Source organism: Rhinopithecus roxellana, chromosome 8 (assembly GCF_007565055.1).
Source record: "Rhinopithecus roxellana isolate Shanxi Qingling chromosome 8, ASM756505v1, whole genome shotgun sequence".
In the NCBI taxonomy this organism is placed as follows: Eukaryota; Metazoa; Chordata; class Mammalia; order Primates; family Cercopithecidae; genus Rhinopithecus; species Rhinopithecus roxellana.
Window position 1 is genome coordinate 16,303,795 of NC_044556.1, and position 16,709 is coordinate 16,320,503.

The 16,709-nt window shown below is 57.7% G+C and overlaps 2 protein-coding genes across 7 annotated transcripts in view; one reads left to right on the top strand and one right to left on the bottom strand.

Moving 5' to 3' along the window:
- The first annotated feature begins 2,322 nt into the window (after window positions 1-2,322).
- Window positions 2,323-4,498, top strand: F2RL3 (F2R like thrombin or trypsin receptor 3). 2 transcript variants are annotated; one of them, XM_010361473.2, is made up of 2 exons: window positions 2,323-2,796; window positions 3,069-4,498. In XM_010361473.2, the coding sequence occupies exons 1-2, from the start codon at window positions 2,688-2,690 to the stop codon at window positions 4,115-4,117; spliced, it is 1,158 nt and encodes a 385-aa protein (XP_010359775.2). In that variant the 5' UTR covers window positions 2,323-2,687; the 3' UTR covers window positions 4,118-4,498. The 2 variants fall into 2 exon arrangements, with proteins under 2 accessions (XP_010359775.2, XP_030790718.1); XM_030934858.1 differs by having other exon boundaries at window positions 2,323-2,542.
- A 1,948-nt stretch (window positions 4,499-6,446) lies between these two features.
- The window catches only part of CPAMD8 (C3 and PZP like alpha-2-macroglobulin domain containing 8), a 122,361-nt gene continuing 112,098 nt past the window's right edge, over window positions 6,447-16,709 (bottom strand). The window contains exons 34-41 of one of the 5 annotated variants that reach the window (XR_004058973.1): window positions 15,984-16,198; window positions 14,534-14,621; window positions 12,792-12,866; window positions 11,166-11,271; window positions 10,973-11,083; window positions 9,952-10,361; window positions 9,672-9,822; window positions 6,447-7,936 (exon numbers count right to left, since the gene is read on the bottom strand). Coding sequence is in view for 3 of the 5 variants with exons in the window: in XM_030936990.1 (XP_030792850.1) it covers window positions 7,915-7,936; window positions 9,672-9,822; window positions 9,952-10,161; window positions 10,973-11,083; window positions 11,166-11,271; window positions 12,792-12,866; window positions 14,534-14,621; window positions 15,984-16,198 (978 nt within the window). In the remaining 2 variants the exon portion in view is untranslated. The remainder of the gene's footprint in view (window positions 7,937-9,671; window positions 9,823-9,951; window positions 10,362-10,972; window positions 11,084-11,165; window positions 11,272-12,791; window positions 12,867-14,533; window positions 14,622-15,983; window positions 16,199-16,709) is intronic. The other 4 variants (XR_004058972.1, XM_030936990.1, XM_030936992.1 and 1 more) reach the window with 4 other exon arrangements.

A 16,709-nucleotide genomic window follows, 5' to 3' on the forward strand; every position in this document is an offset into this window, starting at 1 on the left:
GGATTACAGCCGTGAGCCATTGTGCCCGGCCGTGCATCACTATTTTGATGCATCATCTCCAAACCACCCTGCCCCAGCATGGCCGAACTGCCGGCGTGTCCAGCCTCCCCGCACAGCTTCCCGCTCAGCTCACAGGGAAGACAATGGAGGGGGGAGCCCAGGCGTGGGTTTCCCGTGTGCGGAAGGTGTCCTCAGACACCTCTTTCCCCAAGTCATTGACGTGAAGCTGATTTTGTCATCGGTGGCTGCGGAAACTGCCCAGAAACAGGAGCAAGGTCTCTGAGACCCTGCCCCGGCTAGACTTTCTCTGGGCTTCGGTGTCTCCTCCTAGAGCTGGGTGTTGACTCTGTCCAGGACTCTGCTCAGTCACTTCCTGGCTGGTCCCCAAGTGCTCAAGTGCATGATGAGATTAGGGCTTCCCCAGGCAGGAAACGGCCACATTGGACCCCTCCCTCCCCAATCCCTAGTTCCTTTTATCTTCCCCAACCCTCATGGCCCCCAACTAGGCCCTCCTGCTCCCAGACCCCCCCAACCCCTATCCCCCATCCCCTGTAGCCCAGCCCAGAGCACACTGGGGCCAGAACCACCCATACTGGACTCCCCCAGGGCATGACAGGTTAAGGCCTCTCTGAGGCAGGGAGGGACATTGAGGGACCTTGTACAGGAGAGGAAAGGGGTACCCCCGAGCTTCAGTTTCTTCATCTGCACGATGAGCCCCCATCTGATGGTGCCCAGGAGTGGGGATGTGCTGGGGTTAGAGAAGGGAGGCCACCCTGGAGGCTGGCTCAGGGACCCTCCAACCTGATCACCTCACTCAGGGTCCCCTGTCACTGCACCTGGGGCCCCAGGCTGTGGTGGGCCAGGACAGGAGCAGAGGTGCTTCAAGAACCAAGGCTAGGGCCAGGCACAGTGGCTCACGCCTGTAATTCCAACACTGGGAGGCCGAGGCAGGTGGATTGCCTGAGGTCAGGAGTTCGAGACTAACCTGGCCAACATGGTGAAACCCCATCTCTACTAAAAATACAAAAATTAGCCGGGCGTGGTGGTGCGTGCCTGTAGTCCCAGCTACATGGGAGGCTGAGGCAGGAGCATCGCTTGAACCCAGGAGGCACAGTTTGCAGTGAGCCGAGATCGAGCCACTGCACTCTAACCTGGGTGTCAGAGCCAGACTCATCAGAAAAAAAAAAAAAAAAAAAAAAAGGAAAACAACAAAAACACAAGGAGGGGCTGGGTCCAGTGGCCCACGCTTGTCATCTCAGCACTTTGGGAGGCCGAGGTGGACAGATCACCTGAGGTCAGGAGTTCGAGACCAGCCTGGCCAACATGGCAAAACCCCGTCTCTAATAAAAATACAAAAGTTAGCTGGGCTTGGTGGCAGACGCCTGTAGTCCCTGCTACTCAGGAGGCTGAGGTGGGAGAATTGCTTGAACCCACGAGGTGGAGGTTACAGTGAGCCAAGATTCTGCCACTGCACTCCAGCCTGCATGACAGAGCAAGACTCGTCAAAAAAACAAAAAAACAAAAAAACCCCAAGGATGGGCACCTCCCAGAGGGTAATAGCGAGGGTCCCCCCAGAACCCCAGAGCAGCACGAGCCCAGCGTCAGGGACTCTGGCTGAACCTCGAGAGCGCTTCAGCTATCCTCGGCTGACCACACACTCACAAGGCACCCCTGTATAAGTGCCTTGCTTTGCTCTTGCCCAGGGAACACACGGGCAGCTGTAGGGGAGACAGCCATGCCGGGGACAGCACCTGCCAAGGACGGGGGGCACTTCAGGGTGTGTGGCTCACCTGCTGTGACCTCTGACCTCTGACCCAGGGAAGGTGTGTGGCTCGCCTGCTGTGACCTCTGACCTCTGACCCAGGGAAGCAAGACAGGGCTTTTTTTTTTTTTTTTTTTTTTTTTTTTTTGAGACGGAGTTTCACTCTTGTTGCCCAGGCTGGAGTGCAATGGCACGGTCTCGGCTCACTGCAACCGCCGTCTCCCTACTTCAAGCAATTCTCCTGCCTCAGCCTCCAGAGTAGCTGGGATTACAGGCATATGCCACCAGGCCCGGCTAATTTTGCAGTTTTAGTGGAGATGAGGTTTCTCCATGTTGGTCAGGCCGGTCTCAAACTCCCAACCTCAGGTGATTTGCCTGCCTTGGCCTCCCAAAGTGCTGGGATTACAGGCGTGAGCCACTGCGCCCGGCCTAGCAGGGCTCTTCTTATCCTGCTCACCAGAGATAGGAAGTGGGGGCGTGACTTCAGGAAGGGCCCAGAGCCCTTGATGGGCGTGGGGATTGGGGGGAGGACAGGGCTGTCATGAGAACAGTGGCTGCAGATGTGACCAGCTGGTAGGAAGTGGCCACTTGAGTCACAGATGCTTCCTGGGCTGGCCAGGGACTGGGGGTGCTGGCTATAGCTGGGACCCCTTTTGCATCTTGCTAGCCTAGCACCTGGGTGCTTGGGAGGCGCCACAGCTGGACACAGCAAGCTGGGGCACCCCGGCCTCCATAACCCACACTCCAGTCCTCCCATGGGCTGGCTGGCGAGCGGCCCTGGTGAGTCTGCAGGGGCAGGGGCAGCCTTCCCGGTTTATCTCCCCTGGCATGATCTGCTCATCCTCCCAGGCTCCAGAAGCTAGGGCTCAGGGTCCAGCGAGGCAGGAAGCCTGAGGCCACAGCCCAAAGCAGCCTGAGTGCAGTCATGTGGGGGCGACTGCTCCTGTGGCCCCTGATGCTGGGGTTCAGCCTGTCTGGCGGCACCCAGACCCCCAGCGTCTATGACGAGGGTGGGAGCACCGGAGGCGGCGATGGTGAGTGCTCCTGGCCTTGGGGTGCAGAGATGGGCTTACACAAGTGATGGAGTTGGGGGCCCGGAGCTGGGGAGGGGGAGGCTGGGAAGTTGGGGCTTCAGCCCAGCCCACCCTGCATTCTGTCCCTGACCCCACAGGGCTGGGCTATTCCCTTGAGTGTCATGTCCAGCTGTTTCCCACCAGGGCAGATCCCAGGCTCTGAGCACCTCCCTCCCTGCTGCTGCTTGTCACCTGCCGAGGCAGGGCTGACCAACATCCCCTCTCTCCCACAGACAGTACGCCCTCAATCCTGCCGGCCCCCCGCGGCTACCCAGGCCAAGTCTGTGCTAATGACAGTGACATCCTAGAGCTCCCGGACAGCTCACGGGCACTGCTTCTGGGCTGGGTGCCTACCAGACTGGTGCCCGCCCTCTATGGGCTGGTGCTGGCGGTGGGGCTGCCGGCCAATGGGCTAGCCCTGTGGGTACTGGCCACACGGGCACCTCGGCTGCCCTCCACCATGCTACTGATGAACCTGGCAGCTGCTGACCTCCTGCTGGCCCTGGTGCTGCCCCCGCGGGTTGCCTACCACCTGCGTGGCCAGCGCTGGCCCTTTGGGGAGGCCGCCTGCCGCCTGGCCACGGCTGCACTCTACGGCCACATGTATGGCTCCGTGCTGCTGCTGGCTGCTATCAGCCTGGACCGCTACCTGGCCCTGGTGCACCCGCTGCGGGCCCGCACCCTGCGTGGCCGGCGCCTGGCCCTTGGACTCTGCGTAGCTGCCTGGCTCATGGCAGCCGCCCTGGCACTGCCCCTGACACTGCAGCGGCAGACCTTCAGGCTGGCGCGCTCCGATCACGTGCTCTGCCATGATGTGCTGCCCCTGGACGCACAGGCCTCCCACTGGCAACCGGCCTTCACCTGCCTGGCGCTGCTGGGCTGTTTCCTGCCCCTGCTGGCCATGCTGCTGTGCTATGGGGCCACCCTGCGCACGCTGGCGGCCAGCGGCCGGCGCTATGGCCACGCGCTGAGGCTGACCGCGGTGGTGCTGGCCTCCGCCATGGCCTTCTTCGTGCCCAGCAACCTGCTGCTGCTGCTGCATTACTCGGACCCAAGCCCCAGCGCCTGGGGCAACCTCTACGGCACCTACGTGCCTAGCCTGGCACTGAGTACCCTCAACAGCTGCGTGGATCCCTTTGTCTACTACTACGTGTCGGCTGAGTTCAGGGACAAGGTGCGGGTGGGGCTCTTCCGACGGTCGCCAGGGAACACCGTGGCCTCCAAGGCCTCTGTGGAAGGGGGCAGCCAGGGCATGGGCACCCACTCCTCTTTGCTCCGGTGACACAAAGTGGGGAAGTCCGTACTGGGTCGAACAGAGTCCCTTCCCCTACTTCATGTCCTTCTCAGGACCTCAGAATGTGACTTTATTTGGAAATAGGGTCATTACAACTGTCACTAGTGGAGGTCACTTTGGAGAAGGGTGGGCCTTACATCCAGTGTGGGTGGTGTCCTCATAAGATAAGAAGCCAGGCCTGGTGGCTCACGCCTGAAATCCCAGCACTTTGGGGGCCAAGACGGATGGATCACTTCAGCGCAGGGGTTCAACACCAGCCTGAGCAACATGGTAAAACTCTCTCTCTACCGAAAATACGAAAATTAGCTGGGCGTGGTGGCGGGTGCCTGTAAGCCTAGCTACTCAGGAGGCTGAGGCAGGAGGATCACTTGAACCTGGGAGGCAGAGGTTGCAGTGAGCCGAGAATGCACCACTGAACTCCAACCTGCGTGACAGAGTGAGACGCTGTCTCTAAATTAATTAATCAATTTAATTCAATTTTTAAAAGACGAAAAGAGATGGCCAGGTGTGGTGCCTCACGCCTATAATCTCAGCATTCTGGGAGGCCAAGATGTGAGGACTGCTGGAGGCCAGGAGTTTGGGACCAGCCTGGGCAACACAGAGGGATCCCAACTATACAAAAAAAAAATTTTTTTTTTTAAACAAACCAGGCATTGTGGCATGCAGACGTCTATAGTCCCAGCCACTCAAGAGGCACAGGCAGGAGGATCACTTGAGCCTGGGAGGTTGTGGTCGCTGTCAGCTATGATTGTACCACTGCACTCCAGCCTGGGCAACAGAGCAAGACCTTGTCTCAAAAATAAACAAACTAAAATTAAAAAAAGAAGATGAGAGACAGCTGGGTGCAGTGGCTCACACCTGCAATCCCAGCACTTTGGGAGGCCGAGTTGGGCAGATCACCTGAGGCCAGGAGTTCAAGACCAGTCTGGCCAACATTGGGAAACCCCATCTCTAACAAAAATACAAAAATTAGCCAGGCATGGTGGTGGGCACCTGTAGTCCCAGCTACTGGGGAGGCTGAGGCAGGAGACTCGCTTGAACCTGGGAGGCAGAGGTTGTGGTCAGCTGAGATGGTGCCACTGCTCTCCAGCCTGGGCAACAGAGCGACTCTGTCCGCCCCACCCCCCAACCCACCCGCCAAAAAAAAAAAAAAAGAAGAGAAGAGGACACAGAGACACACAGAGAAGAAAGCCACGTGGCGACAGAGCCAGAGATGGGAGTGGTGCGGACGGACACAAACTAAGGGATGTCAAGACGCCAAGTGCAGCCAGCAGCCACCAGCAGCCATGAGACAGGCCTGGGACAAGCTCTCCCTCACAGCTTCCGGAGGGAACCAGCCCTGCGCCACCTTGACCTTGGACTCTGGCCTGCAGAACTGTGAGATAATAAACTCCCATTGTTTTAAGCTGCCTGGTGGTTGGTGCTTTGTCAGGGCAGCCCAGGAATCTGAAACAGGATCAAATGCTGCTTCCTGGGCCCTGGCAGCCTCTCTGGCGCGGCTTTCTACACTGGATGCAGCCCACGATGTGCTGGTGTCTGAGATGGGGCTGGGGCTGGGGCTGCATTCCCCAGAAACTCACTGCAAGTTCCTGCCCAGGAGGCTCAGGGCACCCCATCCCCAGTGCCCAATGCTGGGGCCCCACCAGGCCCAGAGCCTGGTTGGCCATTCTCATGCCCACCAGCTTCTGGCTTTGGGATTTCTCTTCAGCAACCAGAATAGCACCCCCAACTCTGCTCCCCAAAACCCATCGCTAGCATAGCTCAGACTCCTGCTGTCCCCTGGCTGCTGGGGACCCTCGCTTTTCCTCCTCTCACCTGCAGGCTGATCCTTCTTTTCACTTTCTGTCAATATCACCAGGGACAAGGTGGGACAATGGGGGGTGGGGGTGGACAGTGTGCGCTGGAGGGTTTGGGTACTGCAAACCTTGAACTCCCCTCTGCCAGGATGTTGGCAGCCGGCTGTAAGCCTTGCACAGGACAGGCCACAAGGGGCCATACCAGTGTCTACGGAGGACACCGCTGGTGTGTGGGGAAGGGAGAAGCCTCAGCACCTGGTACACAAACACACACACACACACAGACACCGCTGCTCACTCCACGGAGTGGCACGGGGCAGTTTCAAACACCACTGGGGCATGAACTACAGGGGCAAAGCAGAGGGTGGGGGGACCACTGTTGGGCTCCTCATTGGGTATATGTCTCTGATCAGCCCAACTTTGGGCAGCCCTGGGCTGGGGGTGTCAGGTGCCTGGGACACACACATACACACACACACACACACATACGCACACACAAAGTTCACATGCAACCCAGAACATGTAAGTAAGATCAGCGATGTGTATTCGTGTCAATATCCTGGAGTGATCATTTACTAGTTTTCTGAGTTGTTAACCACAGGCACAAGCTGGGTGTGTGGGTATGAGCGGTCCCCAGGACCAAACTGTGGTCCTACAACTCCATGTGGTTGTAGGATTATCTCAGGGTGCAGGTGTTTTGACATCCATAAACCCTCCTCCCCACCACTCTGAAAGGCTGGGCTGTAGATGAACACATGGGGGCTCAGGAGCCCTGGACCGTGGGCCCCCACCACCCAGCCACTACGTCTCCGACAGGCCAGGGTCTGGACCCATCTGTGGAACGGGCTGGCACTCTGGGTGCTGTGCTCTAGGTTCCCGCTGCCTGCAGGAGGCCGAGGCCTGGCCATGACCCTGGAGATGAGGTTTTATCTTACAACATCCTCTATAGCAAGTGGGCACCGGGCCTCGGGCTGAGGAAGGAGTCAAGGGGCCTGTCCCTTGTAAGGTGATGAGGGCCAGGGGTGGGGAACTCATAGGCCAGGGCAGCCTCAGACCTTGACCTCTCAGGCAGCGAGGGGCCTCTGTGGTGGCAGAGATCAGGGCTAAGCAGTGTGGGCTGAAATAAATACCACCCCGGAAAAGATGGGCAAATGCAGACATAAGCAGGTGTCAGGGGTCACAAAAGGGAATCAAAGTCTGCTGGTGCTGGTGGCAGGCAGCTGGTAGGGCCCCCCAAGGCAGGCAGGTTCTGGACCTGGGGGCCCTGAGAGTGGGCTGGTCCTCTGGGCACGGCGACATCAGGAACTCACAGTGAGGAAGCACCGGGGTCACCCAGCCCGGGCAGCCAGAAGCTGAAAGTGCATTTGCTGAGAGTCATCTGCTTCCCCGCAGGGCCTTGTGATGTGAGCCCGAGGTCCCCTGGGGCGAAGGCAGAGGGTTCCAGAGCTGGGACAGTCTTAGGGCAATTCGGGGTCCTGGGTGCCCCAAAGGCCTGGCTTTGTGTTTCAGAGAAAGGCGGCCTGTTCCGTTTTGAAGTTGCCCACGGGCTGGATGTTTTGCTAATTAGTCCACACTGTGTTTGCTCAGAAAGAGGCTTTTGGCCACACGAGTGCTTTCTGGGAATGTTTCTTCTCCCGGGAACAGAATGTCAGGCTGTAGGAGACGCCGTGGCCCCAGGAAAATGATGCCCAGCTCCAAGGCTGGGGGATTGGGGTGCTTGGAGTTCCAGCTGTAGCTAGGAAGTGGGGGGGGCGTCTCCCAAGGGACCTCCAGCTGTCCCCCCTGCACCACTCTGGTGACTGCTGAGCCCACACCTGGGACCCGAGTCCCATCCTAGGGATGGGCAGATCTCTGCCATTCTGCTCCCTGGGTTCATTTAGAGGCAGGTGTCACCTGGGCCGAGGTCTGCCCACCCACCAGGCAGAGTCACAGGCGGATAGGGACAGGATGCAGCCAGATGGTGTCGTCCTGCTCTGAGCAGGGCAGCCGTTAGGAAGAGAAGCCGCTCTGACTGGCCAGGAGAGAAGGAGAAAGATTCCTGTGGGACTGCCAGGACTTTGGGATGGGACCCCACACCCATTTCCTGAACCCACCTCCACAGGGCTCAGGCCGGCTGCCACCTCCTGATTTAGACGGCAGAACCCCAACTAGGAGGGGGACACATGGCCCAGGGCTGGCACTGCACAACTCTGCCTCCTTGCCCTGGTGGACTACAGTGATGGGCTCTGGGTGTTCACGTGCGGTAAGAGGGTAATAACGGCTTGTGTCAGACCACCAACCAAATCAAAAAGTTACCCACAGAACACTACCAGCAATGCAAAAGAACTAACTCCAGGCCAGGCACAGTGGCTCATGCCTGTAATCCCAAAGCTTCGGGAGGCTGAGATGGGAGGATAGCTTGAGCCCAGGAGTTTGAGGCAGCAGTGCACAATGATCATGTCTGTTAACAGCCATGGCACTCCAGCTTGGGCAACATACAGAGACCCCATCTCTACAACACACACACACACACACACACGCACACACACACAAATTAGCTGGACGTGGTGGTGTGTGCCTGTGGTCCCAGCTACTTGGGAGGCTGAAGCAAGAGGATCACTTGAGCTCAGGAGATTGAGGCTGCAGTGAGCCGTGACCATGCCACTATACTCCAGCCTGGGCAATACAGTGAGACCTCGTTTCAAAAATAAAAAGAATAGGCCGGGCACAGTGGCTCATGCCTGCAATACCAGCATTTTGGGAGGCAAAGGCAAGTGGATCACCTGAGTCAGGAGTTCAAGACCAGCCTGGCCAACGTGGTGAAACCCTGCCTCTACTAAAAATACAAAAAAATTAGCTGGGCATGGTGGTGGGCCCCTGTTATCCCAGCTACTGGGGAGGCTCAGGCAGGAGAATCGCTTGAACCTGGGAGGCAGAAATTGCAGTGAGCCCAGATTGAGGCATTGCACTCCAGCCTGGGTGACAGAGTAACACTCCATCTCAAAAAAAAAAAAAAAAAAAGAATGAACTATGGATACATGAAACACCACAGGTGAACGCAAGGGAATCATGCTCCAAAGATTATCTGCTCTGATTCCACTTACCTGGCATTCTCGAAATGACAAAATTACAGACGCAGAGGGGGAAAATGGCTTAGTGGTTGCAGGTGTTGAGGGGAGAGGTGAAGTTATGGAAGAGCAGCTGGAAGGATTCTGTGCAAATGGGATGTTTGTTGACTATGGTTGAGACTACACAAATCTGCCCATGAGGAAACCATACGCTGCTAACTACAGGCTAAGCTTCCCTAGTCCAAAAATCCTAAATCTGAAATGTTCCAAAATCCAAATCTTTTTGAGCAGCAACTTGACGTGCTCAAAGGCAATGCTCATCGGAGCATTTCAGATTTTTAGAGGAGGGATGCTGAACCTTAGCTAACTATATCATGCAAGCATTCTGAAATCTGAAAAAATCTGAAATCCAAAACATTTCTGGTCCCAAGCATTTCGGATAAGGGATCCTTGACCAGTATGCGCACACACACACACACACAAACGCACAGCTGTTCGCTGGTGGGTGTTGCGTGGGCCAGGGTGGAGGGAGGATGAATGTCCCACTTTGTCCCCAGGAACTCTGAGCCTCTGACCCTTTGAGTCACTCCCACTGCCTGTGGGGGGTCGGGGCAGGTGGTGGAGGGAGGTTGGTAGGGGAGGGAGCTTGGGAGATATTGAGCCTATGTCTCTGACCTCTGGGGTGGGCCCAGCTCTCACCTGTCCTCCACCTCCCCTTCCGGCTCAGGGTCTGAGTCCACCACCTCAAGGCCGGCTCCACTGAGCTTCATGTCCTGCTGCAAATGCCCCGGAGCCACAGAAGCCAGGTCATCCCCGTAGGTGGAGGACACTGAGGCTGGCAGCGGCTGCTCTGGAAGTAAGGGAGCCTCGGTCGGGAGGGCGTGGCCGGGAGGGGACCCAAGGGCCGACGGGAGGAGATCCGTGGCCCAGAGCAGCAGCGATGGGGTCCCCGAGGCTAGGCGAGGGCTAGGGTCCTCACCGAGGGCGCAGCAGTTTGGAGGCGCGGGCTCCAGAGGCGTGGCCCGGCGGCAGGCTGCCTCCCGAAGGCGGCAGGCGCTGGCGTAGACCACCCCGTCGGAGCCGCACACTGGGTCCCCCTGGGCGCCGCAGTCGTGGTCGCAGCCGCATCGCGTGATCGCCGCCCCTTCCTCAGGGGCCACCCCAGGGCCCGACTCGCCGGGGGACCAGCCTGGGGAACGACACAGGCTCGACAAGGCACGGAGGACCCCCCACCCTGCACCTTGCCCGCACCCCCACAGAGCCTGGGGGTTGGGGAGACGTCCCTGGGGCCCGGGCCCACTCCCCCCTCGGTGGGTCTTGGGGCGCGACAGTTAATGGGAGGTCCTGAGCCCTGGTCTCATGGAATTTCACGCAGGTATTTGCCTAATACTTACAAAAACAGAAACAGATTTTTTAAAAGCGGTTGTAGAAGAGAAAGGAAGCAGGGCGTCCTGTCTGGGGCGCCCTGCAACAACAGCCCCTGTCCCTGCCGCGCCTCCTCCGCACTGACTACACCCACCCCAAACCCACCTCCTCGGCAGTGACGGCTCCCACCCTCAACCCCGGCCCCTCAGTGCTGACCACAGTCTTAACACCCCCTCCGCACTGACCACACCCACCCTCAACTCCGCCCCCCGCACTAACCACACCCGCCCCCTCCTCTCTCACCTCCCCCTCCCCGCTCGGCCCCGCCCTCACCACACTGACCACCCTCAACCCACTGGACCCAGTCCCCACCACAGTGACCACCCCCTCACTGGCTTGGCCCTGTCCCCATTATACTGACCATTCCCCAGCCACTCCCCTCCGCACTGACCGCTCCTCCAGCCCCGCCTCCCCCGTACAGGCAGAGCGCCCGCCCACCCCTGTGCTGCGTCCTCCTGACTTTATGCTGGCCCCTCCTCTGCCAAGCCCCCACGAGAGCCCTCCCCGGCGCCCGCGGGTGGGAGTCTGGGTGTGGCAGGCTGCGGTGGGGGGCGGCAGTGACTCCGCGCACTTACCCGGGCCCCGGGCAGGGGCGCGCTCCACCTCGTTGCACGCGGGTCCGGCGCACAGTTCCTGGGCGAGTGGGCTGTGCGCGCTGACGTTGTAGAAGCGAGTGGCCTCGAAGGCTGCGGGACGAGGGTGGCGGGTGACCGAGTGCAGGCGCGAAGTATCAGGGGTCGGGCAGGGGGTGCGGGCGCGCGGGCCTACCGGGCTCGTAGTAGTCGTACACGGAGACTGGCAGCGCCGACGTCCTCCCCACCACGCACTCCCGGAGCGCACGGAACCGCACACACGTCAGGCACCGGCTGGGGATCTGCGGGGCAGCGGCGGGCGCAGGCTCGACCCGGGTCAGTAGGCCGGGGCGCTGAGCTTGGGCCCAGAACTGGCTGATTTCAGGGATACCCAGGACTCGTGAAACACAGAAGAAATGTGATCCCATTTTCTTTTTTTCTTTTTCCTTTTTTTTTTTTTTCCCTGAGACAGAGTCTCGCTCTGTTGCCCAGGCTGGAGTGCAGTGGCTTAATCTTGACTCACTGCAACCTCGGCCTCCTGGGTTCAAGTGATTCTCCTGCCTCAGCCTCCCAAGTAGCTGAGATTACAGGCGCTCACCACCGCACCCTGCTAATTTTTTGTACTTTTGATCAAGACGGGGTTTCACCGTATTGGCTAGGCTGGTCTCCAACTCCAGCCCTCAAGTGATCCGCCTGCCTCGGCCTCCCAAAGTGCTGGGATTACAGGCGTGAACCACCGCGCCCAGCCTAGGTCCCATTTTTGATTCTTTGGGTCCTTCCATCCCACTGGGAAAACGTCTCCGGTGGCCTCCCAAACACCACTCCTTTTTTGTGTATGTGCACACATGGCTGAGCATGTGTGGGCGCGACTTGGCATATTCACAATACTGTGCAATCATCACCTCTGTCTAGTTACAGAACAGTTTCTTTCTCCCCCAAAGAAAACCCCATCCCCATCAGCACTCACTCCCCACTCCCCCGGCCCCTGGCAACCACGAATCTTTCCAACTCTACCAATTTGCCTGTTCTGGGCATTTCATATCAATGGATCATGTACTCTGTGGCCTTTTGTGTCTGGCTTTTTTCACTCAGCATCATGTTTCTGAGGTTCATCCATGCTGTAGCACGGATCAATGCTTCACTCCTTCCCACAGATGGATAATATCCACCGTGGCCCCTCCCTGCTTTTTCCACCAACTGTCATCAGCTGAGGACACAGAGCTGTCAGCATGGCCAGCTCTGCCTGGAATTTATTCTCCCAGTGTCTTACTTTTTTTTCAGATGAGGTCTTGCGGGTCTTGCTCTGTTGCCCAAGCTGGAGTGCAGTGGCGTAATCTTGGCTCACTGCAAACTCCGCCTCCCAGGTTCAAGTGACTCTCCTGCCTCAGCCTCCCGAATAGCTGGGATTACAGAGTGCGCCATCACACCTGGCTAATTTTTGTATTTTTAGTAGAGACGGGGTTTTGCCATGTTGGCCAGGCTGGTCTCGAACTCCTGACCTCAGGTGATCCGCCCACCTCGGCCTCCCAAAGTGATGGGATTATAGGCGTAAGCCAAAGCGCCTGGCCACTTTTTTATATTTTTTGTAAAGATGGGGTTTCGCCATGTTGCTCAGGCTGGTCTCGAACCCCTGAGCTCAAGTGGTCCTCCCACCTCGGCTTCCCAAAGTACTGGGATTACAGGCATGAGCCACCATGCCCTGCCCCAATGTCTTTTTTATGGTACAAGATACTTGCAGGGAGCCACACCAGGCAGTGACCGGTGCACCCTCACCAACATGCACACCAGGGAAGCCTCCTTCACCATCCCTGGCTGGTGGTACCTCATCAAAGTAGAAGAGCACTCGGCGTCCAGCCACTTCATACCTCTTCATCCCCATGTGCTTGTCAAGGAGCAGCTGCAGAGGAAGCCAGAAGTCAGGGTCCTCAGACTCTCTGCTTGCTTCCTCTCCCATCTCCTGGAGGCAGTAGTCAGTGGGATGCTTGGACTTGCCCACAAGTTACCATGGGCTGGGGTCTGGGTGCTGGTCAGTGCTCCCCGGGCCCTGCCAGCCTCTCAACACCCAGGAGAGGACGCTCAAGGATGACTATCCCTGCCCAGAGCACCTGCCTGCCCTCTCTATACACTCCCTCAACCCAGCCCAAAGCCCAGGTCAGGCTTCTCCGTGGCCAACGAGGGGCCCGGCTGAGCCCTGCCACCTGCTGGTGTCTCGGCTGCACTATTCAAGTTCCCCTCCCAGTCTGGGATTTTTTTTTCAGTTTTTGATTTTAAAAAACCCACACCCACTCCAAGGCCTCTGAATTGACCACATTGTCATCCCCTGGTGCTCTGTGCAGCCTCCTTGGAGGGGAGGCGACAATAGGCCTGGCTTTCCTGTTCCATCCTCCCCACACAGCAGACCTCCTTTGGTCCCTGGACCTCTTTCTCCCCCAGCCAGAGCTTGGCAGTACTCCCATGTCCCTCTTCCCTCCTGTACTAAATGGGAATGTGGCACTGGTCTCTCTTAGGTTTGTGAGGGTGACAGCTGGTCTCGGCAGAATGTGGATTGAGAATACCCCATGGCTTCCCACCCAGGGCCAAAGCACACGGAACTTTGCTGAAGTTCTAGATGGCATTTATAATAGTGACAGTGGGCCAGTGCTGTGGCTCACACCTATAATCCCAGCACTTTGGAAGGCTGAGGTGGGCAGATCACCTAAGGTCAGGAGTTTGAGACCAGCCTGACCAACATGGAGAAACCCCGTCTCTACTAAATACAAAAAATTAGCTGGGCATGGTGGTGCATGCCTGTAATCCCAGCTACTTGGGAGACAGGCAGGAGAATCACTTTAACCGGGGAGGTAGAGGTTGCAGTGAGCTGAGATTGTGCCATTGCACTCCAGCCTGGGCAACAAGAGCAAAACTCCATCTCAAATAATCATCATCATCATCATCATCATCATCATGACAATGGCTCCACGGGAGATCCACCTGTTGGAGCAGCCCCCACACCACCCCACCTACTCCTCAATAGATAGATGGCCCATTTTTGCCCAGAAAGGGAGGAAAAAAGGGGCTGGGCGTGGTGGCTCTTGTCTGTAACCCCAGCACTTTGTGAAGCTGAGGCAAAGGATTGCTTGAGCCCAGGAGTTTGAGACCAGCCTGAGCAACATAGTGAAACCCTGTCTCTGCCACAAATACAAAAATTAGCAGGGCATGGTGGTGCATGCTTGTAGTCCCGGCTACTCAAGAGGCTGAGGTGGGAGGATTACTTAAGCCTGAAAGTTCAAGGCTCCACTGGGAATTTGAGCCAAGATCGCACCGCTACACTCTAGCCTGGGCAACAGAGCAAGACTATCTCAAAAAAAAAAAAAAAAAGAAAGAAAGAAAGAGAGAGAGCGAGACAGAGAGAGAGAGAGAGAGAGAGAGAGAGAGAGAGAGAGAGAGACTAAAGGAAAGAAAAGAAAGTAATACCCATAGCATTTTACAAAGGGCTGGGCTGCCAGCCAGCCTGACCCTGGGTGCCTAAGCCCTGCCTACTGTTCAGAGATCCCTGCCCACTGCTGCTCACCGGCGCCACCTCACCTGCTCCAGACTCTCGATGTCTGCCCGGAAGCCTGACAACAGGGGCACCTCGAGGACAGCCATATTGGAAGATCCTGCGTGCAGCCACCTTCCGACAACAGGGGAGAGAGAGAGGCCCTAGAGCTCAAGCCTGGACGTGGAATTCACGGTCCCCTCTCTCTCTGGAGCCCACACAGCTGATGTCCCAGGAAGCCTGCCCTGGGGCCTGGCCGGCGGGCCATTGGCACACACATCCTTGGCTTGGTTAGCTCAGTCAAGCCATTTTACAGCAGGGACACTGAGGCCAGAAGGAAACGGCCTTGCCAAGGGCTCTAGGCTTGACCAGGTCTCGTGACTAGGCACTGTGTTTTGTCCTGCACTTCACTCTGTGTCCCCAGCCTGGGAAGCAGCTGGCGACCCCCCTCTTGACATGGCTCCACAGAGCAGCCACAGTCCAGGTGTTTCAACAGTGCCACCGTGCAGGAGACTCTGGGAAATCAACCCCCTAGCTCTGGCCTCAGTTTCTCCTTCTGTAACATGGCAGGGCAGGGAGGGAAGTAACTGGGCTCTCTCTGGAGCCTGCAGTATGCCAGGCGCTTCCTACAGGGCGTCGGGGACAAGGAAGAGGAAGCCGACATTCAGTGTGCAGCTTGCAGCTGCGGGAAGTGCACCAAGCTGGACTCTGGTCTTCCCAACTTTCTGAGATGGGGAACTTGGACACATTCAGGATGAGAGTCAAGGTCAGGGCAGCCGCTACCGGGGTAGCGGCTCTGATGGGCTGTGAGTGTCATGGCAACCACTCACCCACCAATCGTCGCCATGGTGACAAGCATCCATCACCATGGCAACAAACATCTTCTTAGGATGAGGACCCACTGTGGCCGGGTCCCAGGCTCACTCCTGGAATCCAAGGGGTCTGGTGCTGGTGTTATCGGTGTCCCAGTGTTACCAGTGTCCCAGCCACACATGGCTGTCCCCATCTGGCCCATCCGCCCCAACCATACTGGAGTCTTCTGTGTCCGTTCACTTTTCTTTCATTCACTTCAAAAACTGGCTGGGTGAGGTGGCTCACACCTGTAATCCCAGCACTTTGGGGGGCCGAGGTGGGCATATCACGAGGTCAGGAGTTCGAGACCAGCCTGGCCAACATGGTGAAACCCTGTATCTACTAAAAATACAAAAAAGTTAGTTGGGCGTGATGGCGGGCACCTGTAATCCCAGCTACTCGGGAGGCTGAGACAGAAGAACCATTTGAATCCAGAAGGCAGAGGTTGTAGTGAGCCGAGATCGTGCCACTGCACTCCAGCCTGGGTGACAGGGCGAGACTCCGTCTCAAAAAAACAAAACAAAACAAAACAAAAACCACCACTGAGTGCCTGGAGCCGGAAGCTCCTCCTGGTCCCAGGAGGCCATCCTCTCCCCACATTGCGCCCTCCTGGGATGCCCACGCCAGCAGGGCAGGCGGCCTTACCTGGTGCACACCTCCAGCATCACCTTGTATTCCTGGTGATGCTGATCGGCCGCTGGGTCATCATCGTCAGCTGGGGGTCTGTCTCCTCGGGAACCCTCAGCTGAGGAGGAAGGCATGGGGGACGGGCGTCCCTGGGCCTCAGGCTCCTGGAGGCTAACGAGCAGTTGGAAAGCCGGCTTGGCCACTGGGTCAGGCACATTGTAGGTGACATCAATCTGGGGGGTGTTGGAGGATGGAGACTTAGGGACCTGGGCCCTCCACAACAGGTGCAGGGTAGGGGAGGAGAAAGGGCAGTGGGGAGGTGGGAAAAGCCAAAATTATGAGGACAATGATATTCATGACAGTTTCAGAGCTGTGCTCAGCTATGTCTGAGTCTAGGGGTCTCCCTCCCATCCACGGTGTTGTCTGGGCTCCCATTTTAGAGATGAGAAAACGGAGCTAGCGAGAGTCATCGTGGGAAACTTGCCCTCTGACTGCCAGTCAGAGCCTGTGAGATGCACCTGCCCCAGCGTGGTCTGGGGTTAAATCCAGGCCACAGCAGGCGGAATGACCTTGAGCCCTTAGGCAAATCTGCTTGAGTCACTGGGTCAGAGATCCCTGGACTGAGGGTCAAATGGATTTTCCTGGGGTGAGGGGGGCAGTGGGCAGCACACCTGAGAGGACCATGGCCACCTGCCTTGGGCAGTATTAGGAGGCTGAAAGCCTGCCCTGCGGTCTGGCCTGCTG

Coding starts and splice junctions, on each gene's coding strand:
- F2RL3 (XM_010361473.2), top strand. CDS start 2,688: ATGTGGGGGCGACTGCTCCTGTGGCCCCTGATGCTGGGGTTCAGCCTG. Junction 2,797..3,068: donor GAGCACCGGAGGCGGCGATG/GTGAGTGCTCCT, acceptor TCTCTCCCACAG/ACAGTACGCCCTCAATCCTG.